This window comes from Neofelis nebulosa, chromosome 8, assembly GCF_028018385.1.
Source record: "Neofelis nebulosa isolate mNeoNeb1 chromosome 8, mNeoNeb1.pri, whole genome shotgun sequence".
Lineage (NCBI taxonomy): Eukaryota > Metazoa > Chordata > Mammalia > Carnivora > Felidae > Neofelis > Neofelis nebulosa.
Window position 1 is genome coordinate 8,682,692 of NC_080789.1, and position 15,026 is coordinate 8,697,717.

The window sequence follows — 15,026 nt, forward strand, 5'->3', positions numbered from 1 at the left end:
AGTCTGTGTCTCACCTCTCCTCTACCAGGATGCCCAGAGACCAATCTGTTCCTTAGCAGACCGCTACTGGGTGCCTAACACGAACGGACACTTTTCTCAGCACTGGGGATACAGCAGAAACAAAACCACACCCCAGCTCTCGGGGGGGTTCCCATTCCAGTGGGGGAGACAGGACACAAACAAAATAAACAACAAAAATATACGTATAAAAGACACACTTCAGGTTGCACCACACGTCCCGGAGAGGACAGGGTGGGTGAAGCTGATGGAGACAGCTGACAGGGAAGAGAGTAGCATCTTACATAACACGGGTAGGAAAGGCCTCTCTGATAAAGTGGCCTGAGTTCCACTGAAGTGAGGGCTTCTGTGGATATCTGGGAGACAGCATTACGAGACGAGGTGTGAAGAACAGCAAGGAGGCTGGAGCAGAGGGAGGAAGCGATGGGTGAGGTCGGAGGGGTAGCAGGGGCCCTCCTTGGAATGAACAGTTTTCAAATTAACTGGAACCTATCTTCTCATCACTGAATAAAGACCAACACTTGCAAAATGTCTTGTTTTCCCCATCAGTCCAAAAGCTTACCTCTCCTGGGGCGCCTGGGTGGCTCAGTCGGTTAAGCATCTGACTTGGGCTCAGGTCATGATCTCACGGCTTGTGGGTTTGAGCCCCACGTCAGGCTCTGTGCTGACAGCTCAGAGCCTGGAGCCTGCTTCCGATTCCGTGTCTCCCTCTCTCTCTGCCCCTTCCCAGCTTGCTCTCTGTCTGTCTCTGTCTCTCTCAAAAATAATAAACATTAAAAAAAAAAAAAAAAAAAGCCTACCTCTCCTCTCAGGTGTCAACATTTCGAGAGCTGTGGCTTCTGTCCTCACAGACAGCTGGCATGCCTCCTTCAAACTGCCCATCACACTGAGAAAAGTGAGCATTTGCTACCGAAGAGGTCTCTGAATGCAGGGAGCTGACCTTACTCATCTTATGCACCACGCACAAATACCAGGGACACAGCAGGCCCTCCATGCAAATGTTACCCAAATGCATGATTACAGAGTGAGGGCAGCTTTTCTATCCCTTCCCAGGAACACGTGTTCAAAAGAACAGCCTCAAAACAACTAATCAAATCACTTAACATACACTGAATTACTAGTGCCAGGCACTGGGGGTTTAACAGTGGACAAGAGACAGGCCCTGCCCTCAGGGAGCTGACGTTCTAGATGGGAGATGGGCACATACACAATGCCAGGAAGAAAATTAAGCTGGGGAAGAGGCTAGAGAGGACTGAGGGAAAGGATGAGTGGGCTAATTTACACAGTGTTCACAGAAGGCCTCTCTCAGGCAGTGAGCAAACCTAAATGAAGAAAATTATCTGGAGGGGAGTGACGAACCAGGCAGAGTAGGTAGAAGGGCCATGAGATGGGGAAGTACATAGTGTGAGTTTAGGGCTTTATTCATTTTGGGGGGTGGGGGGAGAATCCCCCTCCTTCTCTTCCCTCTCCCCTCCTAGCAAATACCCACACACGCTCTTCAGAGCTTTCTGGGCTTATATTTAATATCCCTCACTCACACCAAAGAATGGGGCACTCTTTCTTAAAAGTTTCCCTTCCACCTCATTCATTCATCCATCCATCCATCCATCCATCCATCCATCCATCCATCCATCCATCCATGGACTCCTTGATGCCAAGCACTGTGCTAGAGGCTGAGAATTCAGCAGCAAACAAGATGCTGTGCTGCTGGTCTTCCCAGGACTCCATTCAACTTTTTCAGACGGCTGTATCTCCCACCCTTCACAGCCCAGATGACACTGTCAGGGCAGGAACCTGTGTTCTTCACGCTCTGACCTCCATGTTTACCAGCACTCTGGGTACTCTGTGGACAGCCTGCAGTTTCTTTGGTGTTTTGAAAGGACCAGACCTTGGACATGTGAATTCATGGCCTCTTACAATCCAGGTAAGAGAACGACTTTTTTTCCCACAAACTAGAATCTTCTGCCTTGTCATCTTTTTTCCACAACTAGAATCATGACCAGTGGTTCCTGAATTCATGCGCCCAAGCCCATCATGCTTCATACATTCAAAATTTCATACTTGAAAGCAGTAACCACCAATGTGCTGAACCGAGTGGAAAGATGATAAGAATTTCAATTCAGATAAACACCCAGGTCTCAACTTGACAGGAAAATGTCTCCAGAAATAAAGAGCATCTTCTTTTTCTTTAGGGTCTGGATAACTGCCCCATCAAAGAGCATCGAGACCTATCCTTGATGCTCTGTGGTCAATAAGTGTGGGGGCACTTCTGGTCCCAGTTCATAACCAACTCCACACAACTGAGGCAGACAGATGTGAACTTATACAACAGATCCACCTAGCATGAGAAACATGCCAGAAGCAAACGAATACTGTAAAAAACCCAACTCTTAATACAGCAACAACCTGGATGAGTCTCCAGGGAACGATGCTAAGTGACAAAAGCCAATCCCAAAGGTTACATACTGTATGATTCCACCTCTATAATATTTCTGAAATGACAGTGGTTGTCAGGGGGCTGCAAGGAGGGTGAAGTGGAGTCCCACAGGTGTGGTTACACTAGTGATCCCTGTGGTAATGGAACTGTTCTGTATCTTCATAGTCATGGTGAATACACGAACCTACCTGTGGTAAGATTACAGACAACTAAACAGAATATACACAAACTGGTACAAGAAAAACGGGGAAATCTCAGATCGGTGAGTTGTATCAATGTTAGTATCTCGGTTGTGATACTACACTTTAGATCTGCAAGAAACTACTTATCGGGAAACTGCGCAGAGGGCACATGGAATCTCTATGTGTTATTTCTTACAACTGCATGTGAACCTACAATTATCTCAGTTAAAATTTTAATTGAAAAAAAAAGCTTCAACATTGACTCATCTGTTTAAAAATTTTTCCAAGGACTTCTATTTTAAACCATTTGTAAAGAGCTCTTTATGAAAGTCATGTAAGAGTCAAAAGGAATTTCAGAAATTGTTTAGTCCTGACATCCACAGAATTGCATTTCCAAAAATAGTCTACAGTCTACAATTCACCCTAATATGTTCAAGTTGTTATAGTTTTATCAATCAAGTACACTAAGTACATTAGATACATGATAAATATGATCCCATAGGGGTATTTAAAGTGTTCCCCTGCCAGGGCTCCTGGGTGACTCAGTCAGTTGAGCATCTGACTTTGGCTCAGGTCATGATCTCGTGGTCTGCGGGTTCAAGCCCTGCATCAGGCTCCGTACTAACAGCTCAGAGCCTGGATCCTGCTTCAGATTCTATGTCTCCCTCTCTCTCTCTGCCCCTCCCCTGCTCATGCTCTGTCTCTCTCTCTCCCAGAAGATAATAAAACATTAAAAAAAAAAAAAAAAGTTAAAAAAAAATAAAGTGTTCCCCTACCACATAATTCACCATATGGTTCTTTCACTGAGAATTTTAGTGATAGAATAGTAATATAGGCTCCTGTTTGACTTCGTGGCAGGTATGTGCAAGTGGCTCAGTCAACACCAGTTCCAAGTTCCCCTGAGTCTGTTTCCCTCACAACTGGAGACTGAGATGTGATTTATGTTCTGCCAATAAAGTGTGTTGTGTGTGACTTTAGCAGGGAACCGACAGGGTACAGGGCACAGATCTTCTCAGGGAGCAGAGGCCACACCTGTAGTAACGGTTTCCTGAACATGCAGGAAGACGAAGATGTGCCCATGGGGCCCTCCCCAGTTCCAACGTGTGGTTCCCAAGGATCAGTGAGATAGCGTCACCATTGAACAAACCCCTGGCACCTGCAGGAGTGAATTCTGCGGTCTGCATCCTGAGAGCTCTAACACAGATTTATACAGAGCTTTCCAAAGTACGTCTAATATATGTGGTTTGTATGGACGTTTACTTCCTTAAAAAGACAAATGGTAATCTTGGCAATTTATAAAACAGTAAGAAAATAACTAGACCCCAAACCATTAACAACCAGAACCAATTAAGGATTAATGATACCACGTGTGTATCTAGAGTGAAAAAAATTAACAAAAAAAGTGCCACGGAAAGAGTCGAACGAAGTGTTCGAAGTATGCATTTAGTGTTTTAATTAAAAATGCACACAAAAAGAAAGCATGTTGGAATATATCCATTCAGGCAGAGGAAATTACATACTAGGGTACTCCAAATATCTGTATTGGATTTGTTAACATTTTTTCATTTGCTGGTTCTGAGAGAGTTTAATGGGATGGTAATGTAATTTACACATGATATTAAATTAGTAGACAAAACCAAACAGCACTGAGGCATAAAAATCATTCTAACACTGAGTGGCTCATGGGAAGAAAATGGTAACATTAAACCTAGAAAAATTAAGGTAAATGCACTTTCCATTTAGAGGGATATAGAAATCTCTCCTGTCTTCAAATGCATCATGTGACATGTGACAGGCAATTCTTTTGTATGCCAGCAACAAAATTTAACACAGCTCCTTGTACAAATGGGTTATCTTCCTATATGAGGTTATGTAAAGCAATATTTCTCAAACTTTAATGGGAACATACACACAGATATTAAAATGGGAACATACACACAGATTGTCATTTAGTAGGTGTGGGTTGTAAACTACGATTCTCCATTTCTAACAAGCTGCTGGTCCCTGGACTTTACTCTGAACAGCACAAGCATAATGCCTTTGGTTGTTGCTTTCCAAGAAAATACGAAATTGCAGTCATTTCTCCAAGGATAAATACTAACCTCATTACTATCAAGCCTATGCCTTGTTATTCCCATCTGTGTTTCAGTGCCAAATTACAGCATAATCTTTACAAAGGCCTATTAAAATGCAATTAAACAACTCACGTAGTGCCATGTATGTACCTGCAAAAAAAAAAAAAAAAAAAAAAATCTGGATGACGGCAAATGTACGGACACAGGTTTCAGAGATGTCAACATGTAAAAGAATGCGAGTGTCAGAACCAATAAGACTTTTGCACACAGCCTCTGTCTCTAAGCTTCTCACAAATTCCCACTTTCTGTATCTTGAGATGCAATAAGGAATGGGCTTATTTAGAATTATTCAAACCAAATAAAGATAATATATTTAAAGAACTTGTTTTCACTTTCAGAAAGTCCATGTAGCAAAAGTTGTATCCAATGAGCCTAAGGAAGAACATCTCATTTGAAACCACTCTTCCTGAAGGTGATCTTGAACAAAGGAATCTTCCGACCTGCTATTCGACCTTAGCCCAGCTGTGCAAGAGTGCTTTATACACTGCCTTGGAAGTGGTCTCCTCACAGCTTCTGCCCCTGGTCCTAAGCCCTCCTTCCCAGACTGCACATAGCACGTTTTCCAGGCATCTGTAATCACCCATCATGCACCCCTGAGGCATTCCCTGGTGCTTCCAATCCTGCCCGGGTGATCTGGCTTTCCATCCCCTCATACGGGGGTCATAATCCCCTAAACATGTTCCAGTTTGTGTACACTCATCCAATTATTGGGCAAGACAGCATGAAAGTAGGCCTTGCCACTTCCTTATCCCAGAAAATAGACCACTGCCAGTACTTTCAAAGAGCCTGTGTATCTTCTTGGAAATCACATCTTACTGAACTGCAACCGTCTCACAGCCCTATTTTTCCACAGTACTACGAAGTCACTTCTCCACAACTGAGTGCAGCACCTTACGTGTACCTCTATTAATGCCCTCTGTGCCAGATTATCAACCTAACATTGCTACCCCCTAGTCCTCCCTGCACTGCAGGAAAAGGTCTGGAACTACATATCTCAGAAGCCCATTCTCCATTTGTCTAGGTTGATGAGCTGAAGTGAGGCACATCCACGTGAGATTTGGAAGGCAGAAGTCACTGTGCTCTGGAAACAGTTTCGAGCAGACACACAGGCAGCAGCAGACAGGACTTTCCACTTTTACAGCAGCTTCCTGATTAGTTAAAGCCATAATGGAGCTGCAGGCAGCTGAGATCACTACTTTCCTAGGGACCTGGCACTCTAATTTCCTCAACAATAATAGTGGCCTCCCTGAATTTTCCCCCCAGACTAACTTTCAAAGTCTTTCCTTCTTGGAAAATACAGTGGATTCTACACTCCCCCAGCCCCCCAAAAAGCTACTAGAATTAATAAATGACTTTAGCAAAGTTTTAGGCCACAGAATCTATATATAAAATCAACTGTATTTCTATATAATAGCAACAAACAATAGAAATTGAATTAAAAAAAATTTTTTTAACGTTTATTTATTTTTGAGACAGAGAGAGACAGAGCATGAACAGGGAAGGGTCAGAGCGAGGGAGACACAGAATCCGAAGCAGGCTCCGGGCTCCGAGCTGTCAGCACAGAGTCTGATGCGGGGCCCAAACTCACGGACTGTAAGATCATGACCTCAGCCGAAGTCGGACGCTTAACCGACTGAGCCACCCAGGCACCCTATAGAAACTGAAATTTTAAAAAACCCTATTTACAGTGGCATCAAAATTTATGAAATACTTAGGGATAAGTCTGACCAACACTGAAAACTATAAAACACTACTGAGAGAAAAATTTAAATACCTAAGTAGGTGAAGAGGTATACCATATACCATATTTATGGATTAGAAAACTCAATATTAAGATATAGATTCTCCCCAAATTAACTTACAGATTCAACACCATCCCTATCAAAATCTCACAAGGTGTTTATTATTATTCTTTCAATAGACATTGACAACCTCCTTTTAAAACTTCAAAGAACCCAGAAAAGCCAACAACTTTTAAAAAGAGCAAAGTTGGAAGACGTACACAACCTGACACCCACACTTGTTATAAAGGTAGAGTAACCGGGACACCTGGCTGGTGCAGTTGGTGGAGCATGCGACTCTTGATCTTAGGACTGAGTGTTTGAGCCCCATGTTGAGAGTAGTGACTATTTAAAAATACTTAAAAAAGAAGGAAAGAAAGAGAGAGAGAAAGAGAGAGAGAGAGAGAAAGAGAGAGAGAGAGAGAGAGAGAGGGAGAGAGAGAGAGAGAGGGAGAGAGGGAGGGAGGGAGAGAGAGAGAGAAAGAAAGAAAAGGAAAAGGAAAGGGAAAGGAAAAGGAAAAGAAAAGAAAAAAGGAAAGAAAGGTAGAGTAAGGAAGACAGTGGGGTATGGGTCTAAAGACAGACAAAAAGTTCACTGGGATAAGATAGATTCCAAAAATAAACTGACAGAGATATGGACAAATGATTTTCAAAAAAGGTGCAAAAGCAATTCAGTGGAGAAAGGCTAGACTTTCCACCAAATCATGGTGGAGTAACTGAACATATGTTAAAAAAAAAAAAAAATGAACCTCAATCCATACCTTGCACTACGTATAAAAATTAACTCAAAATAAATAACAGATCTAAATATAAAACCTAAAAACTATAAGAAAATGTAGGAAAGAAATTTTTGTGACCTTGGGCTAGGCAAATTATTTCACAGGTACAACACTGAAAGTAAAGTCCATAAAAGAAAATTTGACTCAATAAAATTAAGAATTTCTTTCTCTACAGAAGATAATGGTAAGAAAATGAAAAGAGTTGCAGACTGGGAAAAAATACTTGCAAATCACTTATCTGATCGAGAATTTAATGTCCATTTGTATTAAGAACTCTCAAAACTCGGTAATAAACAATTTATAAAAGAGGCCAAAGATTAGATAGCAAATAAGCACATAAGAAGATGTTCAACATCATCAGTCATTAAAAACAAACAAACAAACAAACAAACAAAACCAAAAAAAACCCTAAAGCTACTGTGAGATGCTACCATATGCATACTTATTAGAATGTCCAAATTTAAAAAAAAGACTGATTGCACCTGGTTTTGGAAACTGGAACTCTTGTGGTGGGAATGTAAAATAGTACAATCACTTTGGAAAATAGTTTGGCAGTTTTCTACAAAGTTAAACAGACACCTACCATACCGATCCAGCCATTCCACACCTAGGTATTTACCCTAGAGAAAATAAAGCATACATCCAATACAAAGACTTTGTAAACGAGTATTTTCTAATAGCTGAAAACTATAAACTACTCAAACAGGCATCCGTAGATGAATGGATAAACAAACAGTGGTAGCGCCTACCATGAAGTACGACTCAGCAATAAGAATGAACTATTGATACAATATGGAGAAACCTCAAAATTACGATGAGTGAAATAAGCTAGACAAGAAGTACTGTATGTTCCATTGGTATAAAATTGTAAAAACCCCCACAAACTACTGTGACACAAAGCAGATCAGGGGTTACTGAGGAGTTGGGGAGGGGAAGAAAAGGACAGGAAGGAGTATTGACAAATGGGCACAAGTAGACTTTGAGGAACAAAGGATACATTCATCATCGTTTGTATGTAACTCAAAACTGAACAAATATTGAACACTTCAAATATGAGCAGTTTATTACATGTCAGTTATACCTCAATAAGGGGCTACAATAAAAATAAAAAAAGAAAAGAAAGGGGAAAAAAATCTTTCCTGCAAGGAATACCTTGAATGGCCTGTTTTCCTGACAGAACCCTGACTGATACGCCAGGATAAGTGAGATCCCTTTATCAGTTGAAATTTCACCCAGTGTGTGCACACTGTTCCTAAAAGACGAAACCTTTAAATTGGAGCTTCTGCGTGGATAACATTCCTAGAATGGGTATAAAGTTTCATTTTTAAATGCAATGAAATCACCTGTAAAAGAAATCTTAGGAAGTCAATGTCTGAATTTTTATTTTTTCTCCAATATATGAAGTTTATTGTCAAATTGGTTTTCATACAACACCCAGTGCTCATCCCAAAAGGTGCCCTCCTCAATACCCATCACCCACCCTGCCCTCCCTCCCACCCCCCTCAACCCTCAGTTTGTTCTCAGTTTTTAACAGTCTCTTATGCTTTGGCTCTCTCCCACTCTAACCTCTTTTTTTTTTTTTTTTCTTCCCCTCCCCCATGGGTTTCTGTTAAGTTTCTCAGGATCCACATAAGAGTGAAACCATATGGTATCTGTCTTTCTCTGTATAACTTATTTCACTTAGCATCACTCTCCAGTTCCATCCACGTTGCTACAAAAGGCCAGATTTCATTCTTTCTCATTGCCACGTAGTACTCCATTGTGCACATAAACCACAATTTCTTTATCCATTCATCAGTGGATGGACATTTAGGCTCTTTCCATAATTTGGCTATTGTTGAGAATGCTGCTATAAACATTGGGGTACAAGTGCCCCTATGCATCAGTCCTCCTGTATCCCTTGGGTCAATTCCTAGCAGTGCTACTGCCGGGTCATAGGGTAGGTCTATTTTTAATTTTTTGAGGAACCTCCACACTGCTTTCCAGAGCGGCTGCACCAATTTGCGTTCCCACCGACAGTGCAAGAGGCTTCCCGTTTCTCCACATCCTCTCCAGCATCTATAGTCTCCTGATTCGATCATTTTGGCCACTCTGACTGGCGTGAGGTGATATCTGAGTGTGGTTTTGATTTGTATTTCCCTGATGAGGAGCGAACGTCTGAATTTTTAAACCTTTACCTTTACGTTTCACTTAACATTCTGGATCACTATAACCTACCAGCATCTTCACTGGATTTTTCGCTTGAAGTTTCATTCAATTGGTAACACATGATGGTGTGTTCAGGTGGGAACTCTGAGTCAAATCTGCTCAATTTTCAGCCATTCCTGTGGTTTTGCTTGCCTTAAGCTTAGCTTCTTCGCTCAAAGGAACTGCTAGGTTTCACTGTGCTAATTTGGTGAATAAATCTTTATTAACAACATCTCACGTTTTACTCCTGAAAGCACTTTAGGCCAGGCTCCTAAAGACCATCTGAAGTGAGTGGTAGTTTTACAAATATCCAAACAGGCAAAGGGGCAACACCATGACGAGAGCTATACCACATACTCTAATATTTATATCTTGGAGCCACTAAAAACCATGTTGAAACCTTAAGGGCCAGACAAACCCACAAAAGCCAGACAAGCACTCTGCCCTCGGCATTCAACAACAAAGAAAGCAAAGAGAAATGAAGAGTCTAAGGAAGGGCTTTGGAAAGAACTACTCACTACAGAACAGTGATAATTTAGAGTTCCTCGGCAGAAAAGTGGATCAATCAGAATCCACACTTGTGAGGCACACGTGTTTAGAAGACCTGACAACTTATTCAAAATTTTTTTTTTTCAACGTTTTTTATTTATTTTTGGGACAGAGAGAGACAGAGCATGAACGGGGGAGGGGCAGAGAGAGAGGGAGACACAGAATCGGAAACAGGCTCCAGGCTCTGAGCCATCAGCCCAGAGCCCGACGCGGGGCTCGAACTCACGGACCGCGAGATCGTGACCTGGCTGAAGTCGGACGCTTAACCGACTGCGCCACCCAGGCGCCCCTAGAAGACCTGACAACTTATTAACAGCAGATAAGTGGGGCTATGTTCATAAACATTTAGGTGCTTTTATTTTTATGTTGTTTTTCCCTTTTTCTGCCTGCTTCCATGCATGGTCCAACACAATTATATTATTAAAAGAATAAATATGTAACTGACCTTTGAAATCAGTAAGATTGTTAACAATTCAACCAAAATTACAGTAAGCTGACACTCCATTAAAAGGCAGTTTTAGGGGCGCCTGGGTGGCTCAGTCAGTTAAGCGACCAACTTCAGCTCAGGTCATGATCTCACGGTTTGTGAGTTTGAGCCCCACGTCGGGCTCTGTGTCGACGGCTCAGAGCCTGGAGCCCGTTTCGGATTCTGTGTCTCCCTCTCTCTCTGCCCCTCCCCTGCTCACGCTCTCTCTTTCCTTCAAAAATACATAATCATTAAAAAAAAATTTTTTAAAGGCAGTTTTAAAGCAATTGAAGTGTGACATATATGACTGTTAAGAGTACGTGGTATCTAAACTCACCAAGGACTAACTCAGTGGCTAGGACATCAAAATGCTTCACATGCTCTAAACATGTCCATCCACACCAGGGCCTCATCTTTGAAGATGCTGACTTGGAAGCCTTGGTCTGAGGTTCAGATCCCATGTGTGCACTCCCAAAGGAGATGGTATAGCAGGTTCTGGAAGGTTCTGGGAGGTTTGCTGCCACTGAAACAGGGGAAGGGAATTGGATCATGTGTGCCCTCAACTGGGAGCCATTATCCTTAGGCTCTGGACCCTCCTTTCTCACTGACCAAACCACTTTCTCTCTCATGGCTACGTCGCACACATAAGAAATACGGCTAAATGAAAATTTTCAAGAGCATTATTACTCAACTTTAAGGAATCAAAAGAGAATTCAAACAATGAAACATTTGCCTCTCCTCTAACCATGCCTAAGGCTGATGTATATCCCATGCTGACAAGGTAGGGGGGGCGTTAGGGGTGTGGTCATAATGCAGCCCACCCCCCCACTCAGGAAAGTGATTTTTGCACTCATTTGTAGATCTCTGCCTTAAGAAAAAAAAAACAAAACAACAAGCATTTTAGAAAAGACATGAACTTTCCTCAGAGATCACACAGTAGCTACTGCAAAGAGCAAGGGAACTAGGCAGTGTATACGCTTCCTGATCATACTGCATCACTACTATTCTATTAAGCTGGTGCCTGTTACTCTAATTCTGGAAATCCTCTGAGAAAGGGTGCTATTTGTGACACTTATCTTGGTATTGAGAAAATTAGCAGAGAAGGAAATCAACTCTGAATTCAGGATTCCACAGGTGACAGTCGTACCCTACTTCTCAATGCTCTTAATTTGTGCTCTATTTTCAGAATAGTCAAAATGGAAAGTCGTGTTCTTGTGTGCTAGCAGTTGTCACTTAAATTTAGCGAGCTGAAAGATAATCCCTGAATTACCTTGAGGAAATGTGTATTTCTGAAAGATAAGCATGTTAAAGGTTAATAAGTAACCAACTACAGTGTGAAGCTAACTCAGGAACTTACGTGACCTAATTTTTCAACTAAAATTAAACCCCAGTGCAAAAATGACTCAAAATTTAAAATAGGATTTATATTTTGGTAACGACCAAGCCAACACTGACCTGTGTCTAATTTTTCAGGATCAAAGACAGAATGCCTAACTCCACTTAAGATGGTGTACTAAATTAGGTTTGTACCTAATTTACGTAACCTGAGGGAAATTTTTAGAGAATGATCTACCATTGTGATCTTTAATAGATAATCTCAGTAATAGCTATGTGTAAATATCCTATTTCTCTGAGAGAATACTTAAGTTTCTCTGAAGGTATCAAGACCTTTCTTCTCCTTATAGTGAAGAATTACACTTTCTATATGTAAGTGGAGTCGAGTGGGTGTGAACGGACGCATGCGGTAGAGTTGTGTTCCTTTGTGTTTTAGGACCTTCAGTTTCCAACAACTTCTTCAAAGTTCTTTTGATTCCACCTCCTACAATTCCATATCAAGCATGGTAAATTACAACAAGCAGAGCCTTCTGCCAAGGCTGTCTGGTAAAGAGCACAGACTTTGGAGCCTGGCAATCTTCAAATCAACTGTATGTATCTTGGGTCTCAGACACTAATGGCAGGAACCTGGGCAAATTATCTGGCCTCTAAGTCAGTTTTCGTATCTATAAAATGGGGGTACGCTGCCTATCTTGAAGAAAAGCTGCGCTGATTAGAGAATGTGGGTGGAAAACGCATAACAATACCCAGCCCATGGGCTGCTGTTGCTGCTGCTGCTTCTGCACTGGTGTCCTCTTTCTCCTCCACATCAAGCAACTATGATGCATAAAGCACCAGAGAAGCGCTATGGGTAATTCAAAGAGGTCATCATTTCTGAGAAGGTCCTCAGGAGCCACCCCGACTCTCTCTATAAAATTAGACCCATACCTCAAACCTTAAATGAAACTAAAGTCCAGACAGAGAAAAGATTTAAATGTAAAGGAAGGAAGGAAGGAAGGAAGGAAGGAAGGAAGGAAGGAAGGAAGGAAGGAAGGAAGGGAACAGCTAAAGCACGTTAAGAGATTGTGGTGAATTTTTCTTTTCGGAATTAGAATGAACAAAGCCTTTCTTTTTTTTTTTTGTTTCTTAAGATTGTAAGTAATGTAGGCCCCACCTAATGTGGGGCCCGAACTCAGAGTCCCAAGATCAAGAGTTGCACGCTCTACCAACTGAATCAGCCAGGTGCCCCCAAAGACTTTCTAACTAAGATACATACTCAGAATCCATAAACAATTGCTATATTTGTATAAAATACAGATACATAAAAACTTTAAAACGATTAATATGATAAATCCACCAAGAACAAACTAGTATTTGTTGAGAAAAAGATATCAGCAACCTATAGCACATAAGGCTAGATTCCAGAAAGAGCTTCTACAAATCAATAAGGAAAAGACCAACAATCCAATAGAAAAGTGGATGAAGGAAATGAACAGTTCACAGAGGAGATAAAAAGTTCTAAAACTTATGAAAAGATGATCTACTACATTCCTTACAAGGGAACAGTATATTAAAACTAATACTGAGAGACTACTTTTCACTTACCAAGGTGTCACTGACAAAATTTAGTAAAAACACTGTACTCTCAAAGGTGTCAGGGAAAAAGGCATTCACATACAGGGTTGGTTGGAGTATAAGCTGGTACAATCTCAGAGAGAACCATTTGACCTATCAAAATTAAAGTGTACATAGGTTTTGACCCAGCAACCTCACTTCTAGGAACATATCACAGGAAAGTAATTACACATGAGGGAAATTATATATGTAAAGGATATTTGTTGCAACATGTTTGTAATGGCAAAAGATTGGAAACAGTCCATCAATTAGGAGATTGGTTAAATAAATTACAGGTTATCCACACAAGCTTAGATATAATTGCATATATAAAAGGAAGTTTCTTATGTACTAATGAAAATAGACCTTCAAGGTATGTTGTTAAATTTAAAAAGCAAGATACAAAGAAGTGCACTTGATGCTACCATATGTGTATGAATAGAGACTCCCTGGAAGGAAACATAAAAAATGAGTAATACTGATGTGTCTGAGAAGGGAAAGCTGGGTGGTTTTAAGATGACCGTATACTCTTTTTGACCAGATAATTCAATTTTTAAACAAGGTCACACAGCAAGATGTTAGCAACAGGGGAAACAGGACAAGATACACAAGATTATTTCTTACAACCGTTTTTTTCTTTAGTTTTTATTTAAATTCCAGTTAGTTAACACACAGTGTAGTGTTAGTTTCAGGTGTATGATATAGTGATTCAACAGTTCATACATCAGCCAATGGTTGTCATGAGTGCACTCCTTAATCCCCATCACCTATTTCTCCCATCCCCCCATCTAGCTCTCATCTGGTGACCATCCGTGTGTTCTCTATAGTTAAGAGTCTATTTCTTGGTTTGCCTGCTTCCTTTTTTTTTTCTCTTACAATTAAAACAAATTTTTTTAACGTTTTTTATTTAGAGAGAGGGACAGAGTATGAATGGAGGAGGGGCAGAGAGAGAGAGGAAGACACAGAATCCACGAAGCAGGCTCCAGGCTACGAGCTGTCAGCATGGAGCCTGATGCAGGGCTTGAACCCACGAACCAGGAGATCATGACCTGAGCTGAAGTTGGACTGACTGAGCCACCCAGGCGCCCCGCCTGCTTCCTTTTTTTAGCATGTTATTTTTACAATAACATGTGAGCATGTTATTTAGCATGTGATTCTACAATTATTTCAAAATAAAGAGTTTAAATTTAAAAAAACCTAATAATTGTGGTACATGGCTGGCTTGGTTGGTGGAGCATGCGACTCTTGATCTCAGGGTTGTGAGTTCGAGCCCAATGTTGGGTGTAGAAATTACTTAAAGATATTTTTTTAAATTCCAATAATCTATTTGATTTGAATAAGCAATATGAAATGGATCTGGAAGTCAAATGAGTGGTCAAGGCAGTGATGCTACCCTGAGTTCAGAAGATCACTGTTCAGGGTCACCAAAGGAGATCCCTCTGTGAGAACCCTCAAATCCCTAGACAGGCCTCATTCCTCTCTGTGCTCTGGCCCACATGCTCCCACAGCTGGAGCACAAATCCCCTCCCTTTCTTTGACTCCAATCAAGGCCTTCAAAGAGCCA

The 15,026-nt window shown here is 41.2% G+C and overlaps 1 protein-coding gene across 19 annotated transcripts in view; it reads right to left on the minus strand.

Annotated features, from left to right (window-relative positions):
- The window catches only part of TNRC6B (trinucleotide repeat containing adaptor 6B), a 257,779-nt gene that overhangs the window by 83,275 nt on the left and 159,478 nt on the right, over positions 1-15,026 (minus strand). For 10 of the 19 annotated variants that reach the window (XM_058682112.1, XM_058682101.1, XM_058682102.1 and 7 more), the window contains one exon: positions 4,845-4,862. The exons of 7 other annotated variants lie outside the window; for them this stretch is intronic. In XM_058682112.1, the coding sequence (XP_058538095.1) occupies positions 4,845-4,862 (18 nt within the window). 2 more of the 19 variants (XM_058682111.1, XM_058682110.1) reach the window with 2 other exon arrangements.